This window comes from Delphinus delphis, chromosome 2 (assembly GCF_949987515.2).
Source record: "Delphinus delphis chromosome 2, mDelDel1.2, whole genome shotgun sequence".
Lineage (NCBI taxonomy): Eukaryota > Metazoa > Chordata > Mammalia > Artiodactyla > Delphinidae > Delphinus > Delphinus delphis.
The window spans coordinates 73,558,105-73,584,220 of record NC_082684.1 but is presented as its reverse complement, the minus strand read 5'-3'; the positions used below and the strand labels follow the sequence as shown (position 1 = coordinate 73,584,220).

General features: G+C 41.9%; 1 protein-coding gene across 4 annotated transcripts; it reads right to left on the bottom strand.

Moving 5' to 3' along the window:
• Window positions 1-3,071: 3,071 nt before the first annotated feature.
• Window positions 3,072-7,841, bottom strand: LOC132419594 (granzyme B-like). Of its 4 annotated transcripts, XM_060003475.1 has the most exons (6): window positions 7,705-7,841; window positions 5,204-5,240; window positions 4,926-5,068; window positions 4,336-4,471; window positions 3,879-4,136; window positions 3,072-3,223 (listed from the first exon to the last, which is right to left on the bottom strand). In XM_060003475.1, the coding sequence occupies exons 1-6, from the start codon at window positions 7,743-7,745 to the stop codon at window positions 3,080-3,082; spliced, it is 759 nt and encodes a 252-aa protein (XP_059859458.1). In that variant the 5' UTR covers window positions 7,746-7,841; the 3' UTR covers window positions 3,072-3,079. The 4 variants fall into 4 exon arrangements, with proteins under 4 accessions (XP_059859458.1, XP_059859456.1, XP_059859459.1 ...); XM_060003473.1 differs by lacking the exon at window positions 5,204-5,240 and having other exon boundaries at window positions 4,926-5,073; window positions 7,685-7,841; XM_060003476.1 differs by lacking the exon at window positions 5,204-5,240 and having other exon boundaries at window positions 4,071-4,136; window positions 4,926-5,073; window positions 7,685-7,841.
• Window positions 7,842-26,116: the final 18,275 nt, after the last annotated feature.

The following is a 26,116-nucleotide window of genomic DNA, read 5'->3' as shown; positions in this document are numbered from 1 at the left end:
TCTTCCTTTGTAAAAGTGCCCAGGTCATTAGGAGATTACGCTGCTGCATGCTTTGCGCACAAAAATGGGAAACGGCGTGCTTTTGAGGGTTATGTGATCCCAGGGTATTGACCCCATGGCGCAGAGGAGCACGGTGTGTTTTTGGGGCAGGATGGCACCTGCACAGAGCTGGAACTCACACTCAGCTCCCAGGCAGTGCTGCATAGCAGTGCAAGACCTTGGGTAGATGGCTGCTAGGAGTGTCTGGCGAGGTGAGCCCAGCACAGGGAGATCCTTGCTCAGCAAAAAATCACATACTCTACATGTGGCCTCCAAGCCTTTCCTTCCTAAGTCTGAAAAGTCTAGGTCGTCTTGGACTGTATGGATGCAGCAGCAACCGTGATGGCCTAAAGAGCAGAGACGCTTCTCCATTTGTCCAGACCACATGGGCCTCCCTGATTCCAGGTTCATCTGCACAGGCAGGAGCTTGCAGTCATGACAGGGATCATGTTTTTGGTCCATCCAACAGGATGAGCGTGTAGACTCAGATTCTGATTGCCTTCAAACAAATACTTCATATGGGTTTTCCTACCACCTGAATGTGTGCAATGACATTCCTACCTGCTACTTTTAGAGTAAAAGAAATAAGGTTGCCCTTGTTCCTTCTTCCTCCCTCCCTGCTACCTTCTCCCCTAGGGGACAAGGATGCTCCCGTGAGCAGAGCAGGATCTTCACATCTAGAAAACAAATGACTCGTTCTAGAGTCACATGTAATAGCACTTCTACAGAGGGTAACCAGCAATAAAAATAAACACAAATGCTTTATCTCTGTGGACTTCCCACAGGGATAAAGAGATCTAGGCCCCTCAGGTGGAATCATGTGAAGGTGGGAAGGGAGAGAAAAGATTCAGATGAAAGTCAACACTGTCAGTTCCACGCGCGCTCAGATGATAGAACCTGTGTTACCGCGTCCACGCGCGCTCTGCTTGCTGCGTGATGGGCCAATAAATCAGAGGCGAGGTATCGAGGTAAGGGATAGGGCTTTATTCGCAAAGCCGGCAGACCGAGAAGACGGCCGACTAAAGTCTCAAAGCTAACCATCTTGTCTTGGTTTGGATGCCAATTTCTTTTACAGAAGAGAGATGGGAGAGGAGATGAGGAAGTAAGGTAAAAAGACCATAAGATTGGCAACTGTCCCCTGGAATGGCCAGCCTTCGGGAGGGGATGTGCTAATTTCTTCCCTCGGGGAGGGGATGTGATAATTTCTTCTTTCTTTTTTTTAAAAATAAATTTATTATTTTTTTATTTTTTATTTATTTTCATTCATTCGTTCATTTTTGGCTGCCTTGGGTCTTCGTTGCTGCGCGCAGGCTTTCTCTAGTTGCGGCGAACAGGGGCTATTCTTCGTCGTGGTGCACGGGCTTCTCCTTGCGGTGGCTTCTCTTGTTGTGGAGCATGGGCTCTAGGTGCACGGGCTTCAGTAGTTGTGGCACGTGGGCTCAGTAGTTGTGGCTTGCAGGCTCAGTAGTTGTGGTGCACAGGCTTAGTTGCTCCGCGGCATGTGGGATCTTCCTGGACCAGGGCTCGAACCCGTGTCTCCTGCATTGGCAGGCGGATTCTTAACCACTGTGCCGCCAGGGAAGTCCAATTTCTTCTTTCTTGCAGCCATCCAAAGAAGCCAGCCATCTTCTTTCTTGCAAACATCCTGACAGGGTCAGGATGTTTCCCTAAACAAAGGCACTTTCCTTTAACATTCAGGCAGAGAGGCAGGGTTCCCTGAGGCAGGTCATTGTGTATAGACAGTATCCTTTTAGTGAACAAAAGCAACGGAAAGCAAAGGTTAAAGTAAAAGAAACAGATCCAACATGTAGTCAGATTTGGCTCCTCACTGTTACACCTATCTTATGTCCACCGTACAACCCCAATGTCTGGCACTTAGTAGGTGCTCAATCAGTGCGTGTGTTGATTGGTGAAAAACATTGTGCTTTTCAGTCCTGCTAAAGACAGGAGTCCTTTCTAACTCAAAAGCTCCCAGGTGACCAGCAGGGAATCTCAGCCTAGAGGCCAGCAGTGACTAAAGGGACAGGCTGAAAGGGACTCAAGCTACTGAGTGACCACGTGGCCAGTGGACCCTGAACACATGGCGGGCATTGGGCTGCATGTGGGAATTGAGCTGGCCCTGACCAGGAGAGAGATGGGGCCAAGGGTTCTGGAGAGACATCCCTCATGGGCCCTGCCTGGTGCCAGCACAGGCCTGGTCCCTCTGATACCCCTCTCTGCCAGGGCATGAGCTGGGATGGCATCTCAGTGGTGATGCCCTGCTGGAACCCTAGGGTGCTCAGGGTGTCCTGGGTGGGAAGGATATGAGGAAGGGGTCAGCTCAGATCAGTGTGGTCTGGAGGGGACAGGAGTCGGTGGACTCTGAGAACTCATGGTGGTGAGCAGGGATGGACAAGAGGCAGCCTGGGGACTGGAGGCAGAGCTGGTCCGTGAGCTCCGAGGAGGGCTGGGAGGACACTCAGCCTAGGTGAGAATGAGGAGCTTCTCACGAGACCCACCCCTGCTCTGCGCCGGCCTCCCTGGCTGTGGGAGAGAAACGTCTGCTCAGGAAGGCGCCTCCCCTCCCCAGTGGTGGGGCTCTGTCCTGCAGCTGCAGCCCCAGGCTGTGCCTGCTTGGTGTCCAGGACCCGTGGTGTGATCCCCTCCTCTCCGCCATGTAACACAGGGCCAGGAGCCAAGAAGCTCACCCTGAGCCCCAGGACCAGAGAGGTTCATGTTTTCTCCTGACGGTGCTCAGCGGCAGCCCTGGAAGGAGGGCAGGCCCTGAAAGACAGGTGTGGGTATGCAGGACCTGGGTAACAGCTTTGCATGGGGTTTATGGGAAGAGGTGGTGGGAGGGGGAAGAGGTGGAAGCAGAAAACTGCAAAATTTGGTCGTTGGCTTTCGAAACATAGAGTGGGTGCCTATGAAGAAGGATCAATGAGTAAACGAGAAGCCAGCCCTTCCTGCTCAGCTGAGAGACATTTATTCAGCTGCTGATACCCCCAGCCCCCCAGTGTAATTCTGGATCAGCTCCAGGGAAGAAGGTCTGGTTCCACAGTCAGAGGCTTTTCATGGTTTTCTTTATCCAGGGCAGGAAACTTGAGACTTTGGTGCAGGCCCGTGGAGGTGACCCATTTTTCTGTCCATAGGAGACAATGCCCTGGGCCACATTGTTACACACCAGAGGGCCCCCGGAGTCCCCCTGAGGACAGAGAAGGGGAAGCACTGAGCCAGGTCTCCTCCTGGCCCTGCCTCCCTGCCGTCCCAAGCCCCCTCTCGGGGGAGGCCACCTTGCATGGCCTCCAGGTAGGAGGTCAGAGGGCAGGGCAGGCCCCCGTGGTCCCCTCGGCTGCCAAGCCCTGACCCTGGACATTGTCACTGCTTCACTTCACCAGGTGGCAGCACCCTCTCCTCCCCCAGGTCTCAGATCCTTTCTCTATCAGGACGCTGTGGGACTGTGGGCTCCAAGCTGCTGTTCAAGGACATGGAAGCAGGTTGGTGGGCTGACACTCAACAGGGAGGATGAGCTCATTAAGCCAGGTGGGTTCCAGTTCTGAGGAGGCACCTGCTTTTAACTACCACACACTCAGGAAGCCCAGTTTTCTAACACCTGCGCCTCAGTGTGTTGCAAATTCCCGCTCTGAAGGAGCACCAGGTTTAGATTCCCCATAGGTCTTTTGTAGACTTGCAGGGGCCCTAGGCACTCCCAGCTCTGGCTGTTCCCCCTTCTCTTCCTGGAGAGAAAGGTCCCAGCTTAGAGGGTGGGGCAGTTCCCACACTGCTTGGGTCCCCTGGTCCCAGATCTTCTACGAACACATGTCTCCCCAGAGCCAGGCAAGGTAGGTGGTCATTCTCACCTTAAAGGAAGCTTTGTTTTCCTTTGGGTCCCCCACACACAGCTGAATGGCATTGTTGTAATAATTGTGTAAGTAGAGTTCACACTTTTGATCCTTCTGTATGGTCAGCTTTACCTCCTGCAGAGTGTCTGAGTACGTGCCCAGAGCGACCTGCCCCCAGCCGGCTACACTGCACACCCGTCCTGGCTTCACCCGAGCCTTGCGCCTGGGCAGGCTGAGGGGTCTCACGGCTGCAGTCTGCTTGACCTTTCTCTCCAGCTGATGGGAAGAGGCAAGAGAGTCCAGCTCAGCCAGTGGTCCCCGGGCCTGGACATGGCAATGATGCTGCCGTGTCTTCCCTCTCACCTGAGCCACAGGGACTGGTCAGGCAGCCAGATGGGAGGGAGGAAAGGGATGCGTGGCAGTGAGAGGGGAAATGATCTGTTTCCAGGAGGGCAGGAGAAGCAAGGAGGTTTACCTTTAGTAACATGATGTCATTGGAGTAGTTCTTTTCATTATAGCCTGGGTGGGGGATGGCTCTTCTCACCGGGATGACCTGCTGGGTCCTCTCCCGATCCTTGATGTTGTGGGCCCCCAGGGTGACGTTGACTGAGCTGCACAGACAGCAAAGCAGGAGGTGGAGTCACAGGAGATACAGCCCGGGAGCCGAAGGGCAGGTGACACCAGGGCCGGGCTGCAGCTGAGGGGAAATGCAGGCAACAGGAGGGCCCCGGGGGCTGAACTGTCTGTGCCCTCTGTTTCTTGGCAGGCAAGGTTGGATTCTGGAGCCATTGGTAAGGGCACAGTGGTTCCCAAGTGTCAGCCCCAGGAAAACATGTGAAATTGCATTAGTTTGTATTCTGATACCAAGGCATGCCCTATCTCTAGTCTCTCTTACTTCAGCAATGCCTCTGACACTGACCTGCCCCTCCCCGCTGCCCTCTTTCTCACCCTCTCAGGAGCCCTCCCAGCTCATGCGTTCCTAGGAGGCTGGTTGCTTCCAGAGAAAAAGGCAGGGCTCCCTGTCAGGGGTTTTCAGGAGGGTGCGGGCTACTTCCGGCTCCTCACCTTCCCCAGCAGTGAGCGGCTGTCAGCACAAAGTCCTCTCGAATCAGGAACCCACCGCACCTTTTTTGATCATCCTGGTCCCAGATCTGAAGAAATGCCATGTAGGGGCGGGAGTGGGGCTTGGCCTCATGGCCCCCGATGATCTCCCCTGAAGGAAAAGACTGTTCTGCTTGTGTGCAACCACTGACTGCACCTGGCAGGCATCGACTTGATGCTCAGAACTGCTGGGCACTGCAGGTCCAGCCTGGCCTGAGGTTGGCAGTGTGAGGGGCCTCAACATCCTCTTCTAGAAAAGGGAAGAGCAGCAGTCTGGGTCTGTGAAACTGTCTTCCACACATAGTTGGAGGTGAGCATACCTGTCTTAGGTACAGCAAAGTCCTAGAGGCTTCTGAACATTCCTCTCCCGACTATGCTTTGTTTTAATGAGTTTCTAAGGGCCCTGTCATCCCGTGATGTCTAGGGTAGCCTAGCTTTCCAGTGCTCAGGGTTTTAGAGGAGGGATCTAGATGTCATCATAGCCTATTTCCCAGGGCCTGACACACAGTAAGTGCCCAATAAGTATTTGTTGGCTACATGAAGGAATGACCACACCCCTGTCCACCCCCCACCGACACACACACAAAATGGGCCTCTGGAAGGGGGTAGGGCCAACGCTGGTGGGATTCTGGAAAGGAGAGAAGTTCTGGTCTGCCCAACAGTGGCTTCATCCTTGAAAGAGGGGAGCCAGTAATGGCTCAGGAAGAAAAGCAGATTAAAGACCTAAATGTAAGGCCAGAAACTATCAAACTCTTAGAGGAAAACATCGGCAGAACACTCTACGACATAAATCGCAGTAAGATCCTTTTTGACCCACCTCCTAGAGAAATGGAAATAAAAACAAAAATAAACAAATGGGACCTACTGAAACTTAAAAGATTCTGCACAGCAAAGGAAACCATAAACAAGACCAAAAGACAACCCTCAGAATGGGAGAAAATATTTGCAAATGAAGCAACCGACAAAGGATTAATCTCCAAAATTTATAAGCAGCTCATGCAGCTCAATAACAAAAACACAAACAACCCAATCCAAAAATGGGCAGAAGACCTAAATAGACATTTCTCCAAAGAAAATATACAGATTGTCAACAAACATGTGAAAGAATGCTCAACATCATTAATTATTAGAGAAATGCAAATCAAAACTACAATGAGATATCATCTCACACAGGTCAGAATGGCCATCATCAAAAAATCTAAAAACAATAAATGCTGGAGAGGGTGTGGAGAAAAGGGAACCCTCTTGCACTGTTGGTGGGAATGTAAATTGATACAGCCACTATGGAGAACAGCATGGAGGTTCCTTAAAAAACTACAAATAGAACTACCATACGACCCAGCAATCCCACTCCTGGGCATGTACCCTGAGCAAACCATAATTCAAAAAGAGTCATGGGGCTTCCCTGGTGGCACAGTGGTTGAGAGTCCACCTGCCAATGCAGGGGACACAGGTTCGTGCCCTGGTCCAGGAAGATCCCGCATGCCACGGAGCGGCCCGTGAGCCATGGCCGCTGAGCCTGCATGTCCAGAGCCTGTGCTCTGCAACGGGAGAAGCCACAACAGTGAGAGGCCCGTGTACCGCAAAAAAAAAAAAAAAAAAAAGAGTCGTGTACCAAAATGTTCATTGCAGCACTATTTACAATAGCCAGGACATGGAAGCAACCTAAGTGTCCATCAACAGATGAATGGATAAAGAAGATATAGTACATATATACAATGGAATATTACTCAGCCATAAAAAGAAACAAAATTGAGTTATTTGTAGTGAGGTGGATGGACCTAGAGTCTGTCATACAGAGTGAAGTAAGTCAGAAAGAGAAAAACAAATACCGTATGCTAACACATATATATGGAATCTAAGAAAAAAAAAAAAGGGGTCATGAAGAACCTAGGGGTAAGATGGGAATAAAGACACAGACCTACTAGAGAATGGACTTGAGGACACAGGGAGGGGGAAGGGTAAGCTGTGACAAAGTGAGAGAGTGGCATGGACATATATACACTACCAAATGTAAAATAGATAGCTAGTGGGAAGCAGCTGCATAGCACAGGGAGATCAGCTTGGTGCTTTCTGACCACCTAAAGGGGTGGGATGGGGGGGTGGGATAGGGAGGGTGGGAGGGAGGGAGATGCAAGAGGGAAGAGATATGGGAACATATGTATATGTATAACTGATTCACTTTGTTATAAAGCAGAAACTAACACACCATTGTAAAGCAATTATACTCCAATAAAGATGTTAAAAAAAAAAAAAAAAGAAGAGGAAAGCAGAGGTGGGGAAAGGGACTGAGGAGCCTGGGGACTGAGCAAAGGCAACAGCACCAACTCCGAGGTCTGCTGAGCAGTTGCTGAGGGAGCATCTGTCTCATCCTAGATGCAGAAGCCAGGCCTACTCTGCCGTCTTCAGGGGAATTGATTATCTTCTCTTTTCCAGTTTCCGACCCTCTGCCATCACTTCTAGGAAAGTTCAATTTTCCACACAGCAAATGTAGGGCTGGAGGAGGGGATAGTACCCACTGGCTTTTCTTGAGAACAACCTTTGCTCTGTCACTCCTGCTGGAGGCGTATCCAGCATCATACTTGGGGGTATGAGATGGGACGGGAGCTGGTGTTCAGAATGTTTCCAGTGGATAGAGGGATCAGGGGTGTGCAGAAGGGGCAGGTGATCGGTGCCAACTGGGGTAAGAGGTTGGGCCTCTGAGGGTGGGGATGGTCACTCACCAGCCTTTGCCCTGGGGGGCAGTGAAAAGGCCAACAGGAGCAGGAACAGGAGTGGCTGCATCTTCCCAGGAAGGCTGCCCAGGTCGGAGCTGCTGGTGTTTCCTCCTTGCTCTCTTTTTAGCCCCCCCAGGAGAGGAAGGAGGTGCAAGTGGGCTCAGTGACCTCTTGTTCCCCTCTGGTTTTGTGGTGCTTCATCCTAGAAGGCTTTCTACGGAAGCTGCCTCGCCCCCACTCCGTCTACCTGATGATGTTCTCTGGGTGGTTGTGTGAGAAATATGTAGTGACCACATGGGTACCCACAGATGATGACTCAGCGCAGACCACTTGTTCCAGCCTAGAGCAGGAACCCAAGAATACAGGGCGGGGACTGTAGGATGTGGTATCGCCCAGTAGAGGTCCTGGAGCCCAGAAACCTGAGTCATCAGTGGTTGAACCACCAAGGCCTCATTTCCATGCTGCTGAGTCCACAGGATGACTTCTTTAGCTGATGCGAGTTTAGGCTCTTCTCTATGCTATGATCAAACATACTGCACATGTGTCTCCTTCCCTTAGAGAGCTGACTGTCTGGTGGAAGAGAAAGAAACATCTGTGACCAGATTGCAACTCAGGAAGGGCTTGGTTGAGGGACGCACAGGACAATAACAGAGCATGGCCACCATGTACTAAATCTATATAGGCACCCATTCATCACCTTAACTTCCTTTCTAGAGGACTTTTAACATCTTTTATTTTTTTTAATTACAAATGCTCAGAGTGATAGAGTCCATCTCTCTTGTTAATGTTTGGAAACAAACGTTCTGCACTTGACATTTGGCCTAAATTCATGAATCACTCTGACCCTAGAAATTGAATCCAGGGATGATTTAAGACTAGGTCATTCTTACTTTGGATAGGCTGGGGTCAGTTTCACCCAAACCACATGAACTGAGACAGAAAAGGCTGGTTCGCCAAAGGAAGTTCAAATTACTAAGTAGCCTGTACCATGTGAAGTGGGAAAGCATGCTGGCTGACCAAAGACCAATAATTGTCCTTTTAGTATTCTCTGTGCTGTGTGCAGAAAGCCACACTTCTGATACAGCAGGCCTGGCACATTATAGGATGACATTGGCTGAACAAACTCTGCTAATGATCTTGCTAAAATGGAAATGAAGGACCATTCTTTCTAAATAGCCCAAGCCCAGTTCTGTTCAAGAACAACAAAGAATCTCTCAGTGATTAGACTCTGGTGATTTAAGGTTCCATCTTTACATTTCTGTACTTTACAATTTTTCTATGAGGAATATTATGCATCAAAAGACATAATTCCAGGGTAAATATCCTCCTTATGAAAACAGATACATTTATTAAGCCTCTACTTTTTTGAACTTAGCTTGCCCAGTGGTAGAAATTTTAAAAATAAAATTAGTTTTTTTATTTTAGTGGTAGTATATGTTATTAAGAAAATTTGAGGTACTTCCATGGTGGCTCAGTGATTAAGAATCTGCCTGCCAATGCAGGGGACACGGGTTCGAGCCCTGGTCTGGGAAGATCCCACATGCTGCGGAGCAACTAAGCCCGTGCGCCACAACTACTGAGCCTGCGCTATACAGCCTGCGAGCCACAAATCCTGAGCCCATATGATGCAACTACTGAAGCCCATGTGCCTAGAGCCTATGCTCCACAACAGAGAACCCACCGCAATGAGAAGCCCACGCACCACATGAAGAGTAGCCCCAGCTCGTCACAACTACAGAAAGCCCACGCACATAGACTGGCTGAATGGATACAAAAACAAGACCCATATATATGCTGTCTAAAAGAGACCCACTTCAGACCTAGGGACACATACAGACTGAAAGTGAGGGGATGGAAAAAGATATTCCATACAAACGGAAATCAAAAGAAAGCTGGAGTAGCAATTCTCCTATCAGACAAAATAGACTTTAAAATAAAGACTATTATAAGAGACAAAGAAGGACACTACATAATGATCAAGGGATCAATCCAAGAAGAAGATATAGCAATTGTAAATTTTTATGCACCCACCACAGGAGCACCTCAAAACATAAGGCAAGTGCTAACAGCCATATAAGGGGAAATTGACAGTAATACAATCATAGTAGGGGATTTTAACACCCCACTTTCACCAATGGACAGATCATCCAAAATGAAAATAAATAAGGAAATGCAAGCTTTAAATGATACATTAAACAAGATGGCCTTAATTGATATTTACAGGGCATTCAATCCAAAAACAACAGAATATACTTTCTTCTGAAGTGCTCATGGAACATTCTCCAGGACAGATCATATCTTGGGTCAGAAATCAAGCCTTGGTAAATTTAAGAAAATTGAAATCATATCAAATATCTTTTCCAACCACAGTGCTATGAGACTAGATATCAATTACAGGAAAAAATCTGGAAAAAAATACAGACACATGGAGGCTAAACAATACACTACTAAATAACCAAGAGATCACTGAAGAAATCAAAGAGGAAATAAAAATATACTTAGAAACAAATGACAATGAAAACACGACAACCCAAAACCTATAGGGTGCAGCAAAAGCGATTCTAAGAGGGAAGTTTATAGCAATACAATCCTACCTCAAGAAACAAGAAACAGCTCAAATAAGCAACCTAACCTTACACCTAAAGCAATTAGAGAAAGAACAAAAAAACCCCGCAGTTAGCAGAAGGAAAGAAATCATGAAGATCAGATCAGAAATAAATGAAAAAGAAATGAAGTAAACAATAGCAAAGATCAATAAACCTAAAAACTGGTTCTTTGAGACGATAAACAAAATTGATAAAGCATTAGCCAGACTCATCAAGAAAAAAAGGGAGAAGACTCAAATCAATAGAATTAGAAATGATAAAGGAGAAGTAACAATGGACACTGCAGAAATACATAGGATCATGAGAGATTATTACAAGCAACTACATGCTAATAAAATGGACAACCTGGAAGAAATGGACAAATTCTTAGAAAAGCAGAACCTTCCAAGACAGAACCAGGAAGAAATAGAAACTATAAACAGACCAATCACAAGCACTGAAATTGAAACTGCCATTAAAAATCTTCCAACAAACAAAAGCCCAGGACCAGATGGCTTCACAGGTGAATTCTATCAAACATTTAGAGAAGAGTTAACACCCATCCTTCTCAAACTCTTCCAAAAATTTGCAGAGGAAGGAACACTCCCAAACTCATTCTATGAGGCCACCATCACCCTGATACCAAAACCAGACAAAGATGTCACAGAGAAAGAAAACTACAGCCAATATCACTGATGAACATAGATGCAAAAATCCTCAACAAAATACTAGCAAACAGAATCCAACAACACGTTAAAAGGATCATACACCGTAAACAAGTGAGGTTTATCCCAGGAATGCAAGGATTCTTCAATATACGCAAATCAATCAATGTGATAAACCATGTTAACAAATTGAAGGAGAAAAACCATATGATCATCTCAATAGATACAGAAAAAGCTTCGACAAAATTCCACACCAATTTATGATTAAAACCCTCCAGAAAGTAGACACAGAGTGAACTTTCCTCAACATAATAAAGGTCATATATGACAAACCCACAGCCAACATCGTTCTCAATGGTGAAAAACTGAAACAATTTCCACTAAGATCAGGAACAAGACAAGAATGTCCACTCTCACCACTATTATTCAACATATTTTGGAAGATTTAACCGCAGCAATCAGAGAAGAAAATGAAATTAAGGGAATCCAAGTCAGAAAAGAAGTAAAGCTGTCACTGTTTGCAGATGACATGATACTATACATAGAAAATCCTAAAGATGCTACCAGAAAACTACTAGAGCTAATCAATGAAGTTCGTAAAGTAACAGGATACAAAATTAATGCACAGAAATCTCTTGCATTCCTACACAAATGATGAAAAATCTGAAAGGGAAATTAAGGGAACATTCCCATTTACGATTGCAACAAAAAGAACAAAATACCTAGGAATAAACTTACCTAAGGAGACAGAAGACCTGCATGCAGAAAACTGTAAGACACTGATGAAAGAAATTAAAGAGGATACAAACAGATGGAGAGATATACCATGTTTTTGGATTGGAAGGATCAACATTGTGAAAATGACTCTACTACCCAAAGCAATCTACAGATTCAATGCAATCCCTATCAAACTACCAATGGCATTTCCCACAGAACTAGAACAGAAAATTTCACAATTTGTATGGAAACACAAAAGACCCCAAATAGCCTAAGCACCCTTAAGAAAGAAAAACACACCTGAAGGAGTCAGGCTTCTGAACTTCAGACTATACTACAAAGCTACAGTCATCAAGACAGTATGGTAGTGGCACAAAAACAGAAATATAGATCAATGGAACAGGATAGAAAGCCTAGAGATAAACCCACACACATATGGTCAACTTATATTTGATAAAAGAAACAAGAATATACAATGGAGAAAAGACAGCCTCTTCAATAAGTGGTGCTGGGAAAACTGGACAGCTACATGTAAAAGAATGAAATTAGAACACTCCCTAACACCATATGCAAAAATAAACTCAAAATGGATTAAGGACCTAAATGTAAGGCCAGAAACTATCAAATTCTTCGAGGAAAACATAGGCAGAACACTCTATGACATAAATCACAGCAAGATCCTTTTTGACCCACCTCCTAGAGAAATGGAAATAGAAACAAAAATAAGTAAATGGGACCTAATGAAACTTAAAAGCGTTTGCACAGCAAAGGAAACCATAAACAAGATGAAAAGACAACCCTCAGAATGGGAAAAAAATATTTGTAAATGAAGCAACTGACAAAGGATTAATCTCCAAAATTTATAAGCAGCGCATGCAGCTCAATATCAAAAAAACAAACAACCCAATCCAAAAATGGGCAGAAGACCTAAAAAGACATTTCTCCAAAGAAGATGTACAGACTGCCAACAAACACATGAAGGGATGCTCAGCATCACTAATCATTAGAGAAATGCAAATCCAAACTACAATGAGGTATCACCTCATACCAGTCAGAATGGCCATCATCAAAAAATCTACAAACAGGGCTTCCCTGGTGGCGCAGTGGTTGAGAGTCCACCTGCCGATGCAGGGGACACGGGTTCGTGTCCTGGTCTGGGAAGATCCCACGTGCTGCGGAGCAGCTGGGCCCGTGAGCCATGGTCGCTGAGCCTGCGCGTCCGGAGCCTGTGCTCCGCAATGGGAGAGGCCACAACAGTGAGAGGCCTGCATACCGCAAAAAAATAAAAATAAAAAATCTACAAACAATAAATGCTGGAATGGATGCAGAGAAAAGGGAACCCTCTCTCACTGTTGGTGGGAATGTAAATTGATACAGCCACTATGGAGAACAGTATGGTGGTTCCTTAAAAAACTACAAACAGAACTATCATACAACCCAACAATCTCACTGCTGGCCATATACCCTGAGAAAATCATAATTCAAAAAGAGTCATGTACCACAATGTTCACTGCAGCTCTATTTACAATAGCCAGAATACAGAAGCAACCTAGTGTCCATTGACAGAGGAATGGATAAAGAAGATGTGGCACATATATACAGTGGAATATTACTCAGCTATAAAAAGAAATGAAATTGAGTTATTTGTAGTGAGGTGGATGGACCTAGAGTCTGTCATACAGAATTAAATAAATCAGAAAGAGAAAAACGAATACTGTATGCTAACACATATATATATGGAATCTAAAAAAAAAAGGAAAAATTGTTCTGAAGAACCAAGGGGCAGGACAGGAATAAAGACGCAGAAGTAGAGAAAGGACTTGAGCACACAGGGAGTGGGACGGGTAAGCTGGGATGAAGTGAGAGAGTGGCATGGACATGTATACACTACCAAATGTAAAACAGATAGCTAGTGGGATGCAGCTGCATAGCACAGGGAGATCAGCTCAGTGCTTTGTGACCACCTAGAGGGGTGGGATAGGGAAGGTGGGAGGGAGACGCAAGAGGGAGGGGATATGGGGACATATGTATACATATAGTTGATTCACTTTGTTATACAGCAGAAACTAACACAACATTGTAAAAAAAATTATACTCCAATAAAGATGTTAAAAAAAAATAAAATACTTGGGATCATGTTACATATACAATGTAATTTTCTATTATCCTCACTAAACCCTGCAACTTAAGCATTTCCCCCACATTCCTAAACATCTATTAGTCAATATCACCATAGTCTCTCTTCTCTAATTATTAAAAATTTTAACATGAAATTAATTTCTAAAATTGTTGGAAAATTAAAAAAATAATTTAAGCAGAAAGAAAATAATTTAAAATACCTGATTTCCCATCACTCATTGATAATCATCTTTAATGTCTTGAAGGGTGATCTAACATTTTTTCTCATGTATATCTGCATTTTTAAAAATCATAAGGGGATTATGCTAAATACAAGGCTGTGACCCTTTATTAAAATTGAGGTGAAATTCACATAACCTACAATTAACTATTTTAAATACAATTTAGTGGCATTAAGTGCATTCCAAGTGTGCAACCACCTGCTCTCTCTAGTTTGAAAACTTTTTCATAACCCCAGAAGAACATCCCATCCACACGGGCTGACTACTTGGTCATGGTGTATAATCCTTTTAGTGTGCGGTTGAATTCAATTTGATAGTATCTTGTTGAGGATTTTTGCATCTATTTTCATAAGGGATATTGGTCTGCAATTTTCTTTTCTTTTGGTATCTTTGGTCTTGGTATCTGGGTAATCCTGGCCTTATACAATGTGTTAGGAAGAGTTCCCTCCTCTAATTTTTTGGAACAAGTCTGGGTAAGGTTGGTGTTAATTCTTCTTTAAATGTTCGTAGAATTCACCGGTGTAGAAATCTGGTCCTGGGATTTTCTTTGTTGGCAGGTTTTTGTTTATTGTTTCAATCTCTTTTCTTGTCATAAGTCTGGTTAGATTTCTTATTTCTTCTTGAGTCAGTTTTGGTAGTTTCTGTGTTTCCAGGAATTTGTTCATTTCATCTTAATTATCTAATTTTTTGGTGTAGAAATGTTGATAGCATTCTCTAATAATCCTTTTAATTTCTCTGAGGTTGGTAGTAATGTCCCCTTCTTTCATTTCTGATTTTCTTAATTTGAGTCTTCTTTTTTTGTTGTTGTTGGTCTAGCTAAAAGTTTGTCAAATTTGTTGATCTTTTCAAAGAACAAACTTTTGGTTTTGTTGATGCTTTCTATTTTGATTATTTTTCTCTAATCTTTATTATTTCCTTCCTTTTGCTGGTTTGGGTTGTTTGATCTATTTTTAGTTTTGTTAGGCTTAAATTTGTGTTGTTGATTAGAAATCTTTCTTTTTCTTTAATGTAGTCATTTATAGCTATATATTTTCCTCTGAGCATTGCTTTTACTGCATCCTATACATTTTGTATGTTGTGTTTTCATATTCACTTGTCCCAAAGTTCTTTCTAATTTCTCTTGCAATTTTTTCTTAGACCCACTGGTTACTTAAGATTGTGTTGTTTAATTTCCATGTATTTCCATGTTTGTGAATTTTCCAGTTTTCCTTCTGTTATTGATCTCTAGCTTCATTCCATTGTGGTTGAAGAAGATAATTTATATTATTTTAATCTTTTAAAATGTATTGAGAAATGTTTTATGGCCTAACCTATGGTGTATCCTAGAGAATTCTGTGTATGCACTTGAGAAGTACGTGTAGCATACTGCTGTCAGAGTGTTTTGTATGTCTGTTTGTTCTAATTGGTTTATAGATGTTCTATCTACAATTGAAAGTAAGGTATTGAAGTCTCCAACTATGTTTATAAAACTGTCTATTTCTCTCCTCAATTATCTCAATGTTTTCTTCATATATTTTGGAGTTCTGATGTTTGGTGTGTTATGTATTCTTAATGAATTGACCTTTTGTCAATATATAATGTCCTTTGTCTCTTTTAACAATTTTTCACTTAAAATCTATTTTACCTGGTATTGATATAACCACTCCAGTTTCCTCTGGGTTGCTATTTGCATAGAATATCTTTTTCTACTTTTTCATTTCCAACATTTTTGTCTTTGTATTTAAAGGGAGTCTCTTGAAAGCTGCATAGACTTGAATCATATTTTTAAATTTATTCTTCCAATTTCTATCTTTTAATTGGTTAGTTTAATCCACTTAAAATTTAAATGATTACTGATAATGATAGGCTTACCTCTGCCATTTTGCTATTTGGTTTTTATATATTTTCTGTTTCTCAATTCCTCCAATATTGCCTTCTTTTTTGTTTGCTTTTTTTTTCTACTGTACTTTTTTTTTTTTTTTTTTTGCTTTACGCAGCCCTCTCACTGTTGTGGCCTCTCCCGTTGTGGAGCACAGGCTCCGGACACGCAGGCTCAGCGGCCATGGCTCACGGGCCCAGCCACTCCACGGCATGTGGGATCTTCCCGGACCAGGGCATGCACCCGCATCCCCTGCATCGGCAGGTGGACTCTCAACCACTGCGCCACCAGGGAAGACCCTCTACTGTACTATTTTAAATACCTCTTCATTTCCATTTCTGTATATTTTAAAGTTACTTTCTTAATGGTTACTGTATTTAATGCCCTAAATTTATACCAATTTATATAGTTTGAATATATACCAATTTAGCCTCAACAACATACATTAACTCTGATCCTATTCAGCTCCATCTCCATCTTGTTATTGACACAAATTATATCTTTTTACATGTGTGTCCATTACATAGGTTATAATTTCTTTTAATGCATTTGTCTTTTAAATCCTACAAGAAACAAAAAGAAATTATAAGCCCAAAATACAATACTACTAGCTTTTGTAATTATCTATGTGGTTATTTTTACCAGAGATCTTTTTTCTTCATTTGGCTTCAAGTTGCCATCTCTTGTCCTTAGGTTTCAACTTGAAGGACCCCCCTTTAGCATTTCTTGTAGGGCAGGTCTACAGGGCAGGAATTAATGATTAATTCCCAAAGTTTTTGTTTGTCTGAGAATATTTTATTTCTCCATTTTTGAAGGGAAGTTTTGCCAATATAGAATTCTTGGTTGACAGTTTTTTGTTTTTTCTTTCAGCACTTTAAATATATCATCTCACTGCCTCTATGGTTACTGATGAGAAATTGACCATTAATCTCATTGAAAATCACTTGTCCATGATGAGTCACTTCTCTCTCGCTGCTTTCTAGATTTTCTCTTTGTTTTTGGCTCATGACAGTTTGGTTGTAGTGTGTTTCAGTGTGGATCTCTTTGAGATTATCCTGCTTGGAGTTTGTTGAGCTTCTTTGATACACATATTCCTGTATTTCATCAAATTTGGGATATTTTTGGCCATTACTTCTTCAGGTGTTTTTTCTGACTCTTCTTTCTTCTTCTTCTATGATTCCCATAATGCTTATGTTGATACTTTTGATATCGTCTCATAGATCCCTTAAGCTCTGTTTATTTTTCTTCATTATTTTTTCCTTTCTGCTCCTCATACTGGGTTATTTTATTTTCCCTGCAAGTTCATTGTTTCTTTCTTCTGCCTGGTCAGATCTACTTTTGAAATTCTCTTTTGAATTTTACATTTCAGTTGTTGTACTTTTCAGTTCCAGAATTATAATTTCTATCTCTTTATGACATTCTCTACATTTTCATATATTGTTCCTGATTTGCTTTAGTTCCCTTCATGGTCTCTTTCAGCTCTTTGAGTACTTTTAAGACAGTCAATTAAAAATCTGTGTCCAGGTTTCCTCAAAAATGTTTTCTGTCAAGTTCTTTTCTTCCATCTGTGAATGGACCATATTTTCTTATTCCTTTGTATTTGCATATTTTCATTGAAAACAGGATATTTTGAATACAATACTGTACTCTGGGAATTGCACTGTCCCCATCCCCCAGGGATTGCTTGTATTGTTTGTTGAATGATACAGTCATCCATTTGTCTAGTGACTTTTCTGAACTATTTTTGCAAGGACTATATTCCATGTTTGTGTGGTCACTGAAGTCTCTGTTACCTTATCTCTGTCTAATTGCCCCTGCGAAGACTGGCTCAATCTCTGTAAGTACAGAAACCAGGGAGATGTTTCAGAATATTTTTCATGGCTTTCAGTGTTGTCTGAAGACTAAAGTGACAGATTGATCAGGCAAGATGAGGGGTAACACAGTCAGCAGAGCACAGCTCTATGGAACATTTATTTGCTCTGTGTCTATGATGTGTGTGTGTCATTTCTGTTGTCTTTAAGCTGGAGAATTTCAGGGCTTTGTGTCCATCCCTGCCCAGGTGATTCCTCTCTGAATTGCTAGAGGTCCCACAATTTCACTAACTACTCCCTTGCTTTAGTATCAGCTTCTCATACAGGAAGGAGATGTTACAGGAGGACCTGGAACTTCAGAGTCTCAGGTCCTGCCCTTTCCTGCCACCCTCATTTCTATCCCCCTCCCTATTTGGATTGATTATTCAAGAGTTGGGTTGAGGTCCTGAATATAGCCATGTTGACATGATATGCTGATTAGGCTGAAGAGGGAGGATGTAGGGAGTTTGGGGAAATTTTTCTTTAAACTTCAATGGCTAGTCAAATGGCCAAGACTGTGTAGTATCCCTCCCAAATCCAGAAACAGTAACACAAATATAAGGCAGAGGAAAGCTTACTGAGGTGGACACATGTGGAGAAGAGCATCATACAGGAAACTTCCTAAGAAAGAACCCCCACCTGGAAAAAGCCTTAGTGGAGAGACCAAATTTCTTCCTAGATGTGACCAAAGGGAGCCACACTAAGAGGTAGTGAAAACAATTTGGGACTTGTAACTTTAAGAATCTGTGTCTAAGTAAAAATAAGTAATAATAAAAACATATATTTGTAAAAGGAGGTATGATTAATCAGCCCACTGAACCAATGAAAGAATAATATCCAACATGATAATGCTGGTTAATATTTCTTTTTCCTTTTTTAAAATTTTATTTATTTATTTTTCTTTTATTTTCTTTTATTTATTTTTTTATACAGCAGGTTCTTATTACTCATCAGTTTTATACACATCAGTGTATACATGTCAATCCCAATCTCCCAATTCATCCCACTACCACAACGCCACCACCCCGCCACTTCTCCCCTTGGTGTCCATACGTTTGTTCTCTACATCTGTGTCTCTATTTCTGCCCTGCAAACTGTTTCATCTGTACCATTTTTCTAGGTTCCACACATATGCATTAATATACGATATTTGTTTTCCTCTTTCTGACTTACTTCACTCTGTATGACAGTCTCTAGATCCATCCACGTCTCAACAAATGATCCAATTTCGTTCCTTTTTATGGCTGAGTCATATTCCATTGTATATATGTACCACAACTTCTTTATCCATTCGTCTGTCACTGGACATTTAGGTTGCTTCCATGACCTGGGCTGTTGTAAATAGTGATGCAATGAATATTCGGGTGCATGTGTCTTTTTGAATTATGGTTTTCTCTGGGTATATGCCCAGGAGTGGGATTGCTGGGTCATATGGTAATTCTATTTGTAGTTTTTTAAGGAACCACCATACAGTTCTCCCTAGTGGCTGTATCAATTTACATTCCCACCAACAGTGCAAGAGGGTTCCTTTTCTCCACACCCTCTCCAGCATTTGTTGTTTGTAGATTTTCTGATGATGCCCATTCTAAATGGTATGAAGTGATACCTCATTGTAGTTTTGATTTGCATTTCTCTAATAATTAGTGATGTTGAGCAGCTTTTCATGTATTTCTTGCCCATCTATATGTCTTCTTTGGAGAAATGTCTATTTAGGTCTTCTGCCCATTTTTGGATTGGATTCTTTGTTTTTTTAATATTGAGCTATATGACCTGTTTATATATTTTGGAGATTAATCCTTTGTCTGTTGATTCGTTTCCAAATATTTTCTCCCATTCAGAGGGTTGTCTTTTCATCTTTTTTATGGTTTCCTTTGCTGTTCAAAAGCTTTTAAGTTTCATTAGGTCCCATTTGTTTATTTTAGTTTTTATTTCCATTACTCTAGGAGTTGGATCAAAAAAGATCTTGCTATGATTTATGTCAAACAGTGTTCTTCCTATGTTTTCCTCTAAGAGTTTTACAGTATCCGGTCTTACATTTAGGTCTCTAATCCATTTTGAGTTTATTTTTGTGTGTTGCATTAGGGAGTGTTCTAATTTCATTCTTTTACATGTAGCTGTGCAGTTTTCCCAGCATCACTTATTGAAGAGACTGTCTTTTCTCCATTTTACATCCTTGCCTCCTTTGTCATAGATTATTTGACCATAGGTGCGTGGGTTTATCTCTGGGCTTTCTATCTTGTCCCATTGACCTATGTTTCTGTTTTTGTGCCAGTACCATATTGTCTTGATTACTGTAGCTTTATAGTATACTCTGAAGTCAGGGAGTCTGATTCCTCCAGCTCCGGTTTTTTCCCTCAAGACTGCTTTGGCTATTTGGGGTCTTTTGTGTCTCCATACAAATTTTAAAATTTTTTGTTCTAGTTCCATAAAAAATGCCATTGGTAATTTGATGGAGATTGCATTGAATCTGTTGATTGCTTGGTAGTATAGTCATTTTCACAATATTGATTCTTCCAATCCAAGAACATTGTATATCTCTCCATCTGTTGGAATCATCTTTAATTTCTTTCATCAGTGTCTTATAGTTTTCTGCATACAGGTCTTTTGTCTCCGTAGGTAGGTTTATTCCGAGGTATTTTATTCTTTTTGTTGCAGTGGTAAATGGGAGTTTCCTTAATTACTCTTTCAGATTTTTCATCATTAGTGTATAGGATTGCAAGAGATTTCTGTGCATTAATTTTGTATCCTGCAACTTTACCAAATTCATTGATTAGCTTTAGTAGTTTTCTGGTAGCATCTTTAGGGTTCTCTATGTATAGTATCATGCAGTGACAGTTTTACTTCTTCTTTTCTAATTTGTATTCCTTTTATTTCTTTGTCTTCTCTGATTGCCGTGGCTAGTACTTCCAAAACTATGTTGAATAGTAGTGGCGAGAGTGGACATCTTTGTCTTGTTCCTAATCTTAGAGGAAATGCTTTCAGTTTTTCACCATTGAGAATGATGTTTGCTGTGAGTTTGTCATATATGGCCTTTATTATGTTGAGGTAGTTTCCCTCTATGCCCACTTTCTGGAGAGTTTTTATCATAAATGGGTGTTGAATTTTGTCAAAAGCTTTTTCAGCATCTACTGAGATGATCATATGTTGTTTTTTGTTTGTTTGTTTTTGTTTTTGCGGTACACGGGCTTCTCACTGCTGTGGCCTCTCCTGCTGCAGAGTACAGGCTCCAGACGCACAGGCTCAGCGGCCATGGCTCACAGGCCCAGCCTCTCCGTGGCATGTTGGATCCTCCTGGACCGGGGCACGAACCCGTGCCCTCTGCATCGGCAGGTGGACTCTCAACCACTGTGCCACCAGGGAAGCCTGATCATATGGTTTTTATTCTTCAATTTGTTAATATGGTGTATCACATTGATTGATTTGCATATGTTGAAGAATTCTTGCATCCCTGGGATAAATCCCACTTGATCATGGTGTATGATCCTTTTAATGTTTTGTTGGATTCAGTTTGCTAGTATTTTGTTGAGTAATTTTACATCTATATTCATCAGTGATATTGGTTTGTAATTTCTTTTTTTGTAGTATCTTTGTTTCTATTTCATTTATTTCTGCTCTGATCTTTATGATTTCTTTCCTTCTAGTAACTTTGGGTTTTGTTTGTTCTTCTTTCTCTAGTTCCTTTAGGTGTAAGGTTAGATATTTTATTTGAGATTTTTCTTGTTACTTGAAGTAGGCTTGTATAGCTATAAACTTCCCTCTTAGAACTGCTTTTGCTGCATCCCATAGGTTTTGGATCATCATGTTTTCATTGTCATTTGTCTCTAGATATTTTTTGATTTCCTCTTTGATTTCTTCAGTGATCTCTTGGTTATTTAATAACGTATTGTTTAGCCTCCATGTGTTTGTGTTCTTTGCTTTTTTTCCCTGTAATTGATTTCTAATGTCATAGTGTTGTGGTCAGAAAAGATGCTTGATATGATTTCCATTTTCTTAAATTTACTGAGGCTTGATTTGTGACCCAAGATGTGATCTATCCTGGAGAATGTTCCATGTGCACTTGAGAAGAAAGTGTAATCTGCTGTTTTTGGATGGAATGTCCTATAAATATCAATTAAATCCATCTGGTCTATTGTGTCATTTAAAACTTCTATTTCCTTATTTATTTTCACTTTGGATGATCTGTACATTAGTGTAAGTGAGGTGTTAAAGTCTTCCACTATTATTGTGTTACTGTTGATTTCCTCTTTTATAGCTGTTAGCAGTTGCCTTATGTATTGAGGTGGTCCTATGTTGGGTGCATATATATTTATAATTGTTATATCTTGTTCTTGGATTGATCCCCTGATCATTATGTAGTGTCCTTCCTTGTCTCTTGTAACATTCTTTATTTTAAAGTCTATTTTATCTGATATGAGTATTGCTACTCCAGCTTTCTTTTGATTTCCATTTGCATGGAATATCTTTTTCCATCCCCTCACTTTCAGTCTGAATGTGTCCCTAGGTCTGAAGTGTGTCTCTTGTAGACAGCATATATATGGGTCTTGTTTTTGTACGCATTCAGCAAGCCTGTGTCTTTTTGTTGGAGCATTTAATCCATTCATGTTTAGGGTAATTATTGATATGTATGTTCCTATTACCATTTTCTTAATTGTTTTGGGTTTGTTTTTGTAGGTCCTTATCTTCTCTTGTGTCTCCCAATTAGAGAAGTTCCTTTAGCATTTGTTCTAGAGCTGGTTTGGTCGTACTGAATTCTATTAGCTTTTGCTTGTCTGAAAAGCTTTTGATTTCTCCATCAAATCTCAATGAGATCCTTGACATGTAGAGTAATCTTGTTTGTATCTTCTTCCCTTTCATCACTTTAAGTATATCATGCCACTCCCTTCTGGCTTGTAGAGTTTCTGCTGAGAAATCAGCTGTTAACCTTATGGGAGTTCCCTTGTATGTTATTTGTCATTTTTCCATTGCTTCTTTTAAGAATTTTTCTTTGTTTTTAATTTTTGCCAATTTGATTATTATGTGTCTTGGTGTGTTTCTCCTTGTATTTATCCTGTATGGGACTCTCTGTGCTTCCTGGACTTCAGTGGCTATTTCCTTTCCCATGTTAGGGAAGTTTTTGACTATAATCTCTTCAAATATTTTCTCTGGTCCTTTCTCTCTTTCTTCTCCTTCTGGGACCCCTATAATGCGAATATTGTTGTGTTTAATGTTGTCCCAGAGGTCTCTTAGGCTGTGTTCATTTCTTTTCATTCTTTTTTCTTTATTCTGTTCCATAGCAGTGAATTCCACCATTCTGTTTCCCAGGTCACTTATCCGTTCTTCTGCCTCAGTTATTCTGCTATAGATTCATTCTAGTGTAGTTTTCATTTCAGTTATTGTATTGTTCATCTCTGTTTGTTTGTTCTTTAATTCTTCTAGGTCTTTGTAAAACATTTCTTGCATCTTCTCGATCTTTGCCTCCATTGTTTTTCCGAGGTGCTGGATCATATTCACTCTCATTACTCTGAATTCCTTTTCTGGGTGGTTGCCTATGTCCACTTCATTTAGTTATTTTTCTGGGGTTTTATCTTGTTCCTTCTTCTGGTCCATAGCCCTCTGCCTTTTCATCTTGTTTATCTTTCTGTGAATGTGGTTTTTGTTCCGCAGGCTGCAGGATTGTAGTTCTTGCTTCTGCTGTCTGCCCTCTGGTGGATGAGGCTAAGTGGCTTATGCAAGTTTCCTGATGGGAGTGACTGGGTGGTTAATATTTTTGATCACTGATCATAGGTCCTCACTCCACCTTCCGAGTTAGCTATGGACATTTCTTCCATTTCATACATGAGAAAACTGAGACACTGAGAGGGAAAGGAACTTGTTTTACCTCACTCAGCTTGTGAGAGTAGAGAGATCTGATTCCAAAGTCTGTGATCTTATCCATAGCTCCAGTAACTTGACCATTTCCTATATTGTTCCCCCTGTATTCTGGGGAAAAATTAAGGGGATGCTGAATAATAAAAGTTTCTGTCTATGTCTATAATGTACGCCTCTGTTTCTCTTAGAAATAAAAGGTGCCTCAGTGGCTACCATACTGTGTTGGAAAAGTTCATTTGGATCACATATTCTCTTTGGTTTTATCCTTTATATCCTGATGGTTTCCCCAATATGCAAGATAATGTCATGCTTGGCTCATAATATGTAATCCCCTTGGGCCTTAACCTCTCATAATTAGTGCCTATTGGAAGGGGGTAGGGCCATGGCAATGGCCCAATGACATGACATTGCCTCACTCTCACCTTCCCACACTCATGCATGGCATTGGAGTCTGTTGCTATAAACGAGTTTCCCTGAGCCTGATCACTCTTGTTATGGCTAAAATCAGAACCTACAGGTGCAAGGTGTCAGAACGTGACCCCAGCTGATCAACAATGAGACTGAGCCCTGTCGTTGAGAAGAGATTCCTGCCTCAGGTGTTATCCCTGCATTTCTATTAGGAGGCTAGGATGAGAGTCAGAATTTCTGGGGTGCTTACATGACATCAAAGACAGCTTTAAGGGAAAGAACTGTCAGTGAAGATGAACCTAGGTCATGTGATGGAGTGGGGAAGTAGTACTTCCATTTTGTTTCTGTAGTAGTTATGATGGAGTGAGATGGCAGCGATGTGGAGAGAAAATATCTTTATGACAGATATACATCTATGGGATTTCCAGAGTAATGTTAAACACTAGAACACCCTTAATTTTCCCTTGTTGCCTACTCTACTCATTGCTCAGCCAACAAAGAGGAAGGTCTGGATGTTGGATTGGGGATAATTCAGTAAAACTGTTGAGTGTTTAGATATCTGGGGTGATGAGTAGGAGGAAGATTACTGAGGAAAGGAGAGCAGAAGTGGGCTTGATTGAGAATGGTGTGCCTACCCCCAGCAAACTAAGGGAAAATATAAATATACAGAAGCCAAGAAATCAGTTGGTATTGACTGCACTTCTGGGTGGGAGTGAATTAGAAGGGAGTGATGTTCCAGGTTGTGATGTTGTCTTTGATGTGACTTTGGATCTCACTTAAGACCCTGCTACCCTCTGCTCCCCACCTGAGAATCTTTATCTCCCTAGGATCTTTGCCCAGCAAGACCATTTCCTTTCCCCAAGCATTTTGTTCCCACAAAGCCTAAAGTTCTCACCTTAAGCTTCTGGAGTGAATGGGTTTGTTCTCTTCCTATCTCACTCAAGGTCTAGTGCTATGTGCTTTCTCACCATGTCTGTATGGGATGTGGCAAATGGTTTGGTTTGGGGTAGGTAAGAGAGATGCTGCTGAATCATTTACAAGAACCTCCAGCATATGACTGCAAAACTGTTCATCTTCCTTTCTCTCTATCTCACAGTTCAGGGCACATGTAACAAAGTGTTGTTTTTCAAAAATCTAATTCACACCTAAGAATTTTTGTGTCACATCTTCTATCTGTCTTTCAGTCTTGGTATGTCATCTCCTAGTTGTAGATATCCCCTACTATTATGTTTCTCTGTTTATGACCAAGTACCAAGAAGCAACCATATATATGAACCATATATATGGAACCATATATATGAACAAAGCAAGATCTGGACCATTCCACTCAGCCCTTCAAAGTCTGCCCAAGAGAAATCAGGCACTGCAGAAACCTGCTGGGCTGCTGAGAACATTTTACCAAAGGAACTGTGGCAGGATGATTTCCTGTGATACCAATGACCATGTTAGTCTCTCTGTAGTCTCTATTAGCATTCATTTGTCAGAACTTCCAGGATATGACTACAAACCTCTAGATATTTTTTATGTTCCCTGATTTCAGTTTTCTAAACCTGGAAGCCTGAGGATTGATCTGTTACTGGACCATGTTTAATTCACCAAGACATTGAATTCCACCTTTGTGGTTTTCCAGCTTCCTTTGGCATCATATGCTAAGATTTTGGCTGTGCAGGTATGAGCATGTTAAATACCTACAGATAAATATACATAAATGGTACTTGGTAACTTCTGAGAATATAATGGGGATCAGAATCAGTAGAATTAGCATTGACTTGTATCCTATGGCTTGGCCCCTTTCTCCCAGGAATATCATCTTTGCTACCGTCTTACAGGGGCAGGGAGGTCAGGCTTTTTTCTTGACTCCATAGAGGTTAAAAGAGAAAAGAAGAGGAAAGCTGTGTCCTGAGATGGTGTCCACACTGGGTTCTACTCAGCGTCCAGAGGAAAGAGTCTTCACTGATAAGGTAACTCCCAGCTGACTCATGTAGGAAAAAGTGGACTGGGATATGGGTGCATATCATAGCTAGCTTCAAAAATTTTGAGGCTGAGGCTTCTCTGGTGGCTCAGTGGTTGAGAGCCCTCCTGCCGATGCAGGGGACGCGGGTCTGTGCCCCGGTCCGGGAAGATCCCACATGGCGCGGAGCGGCTGGG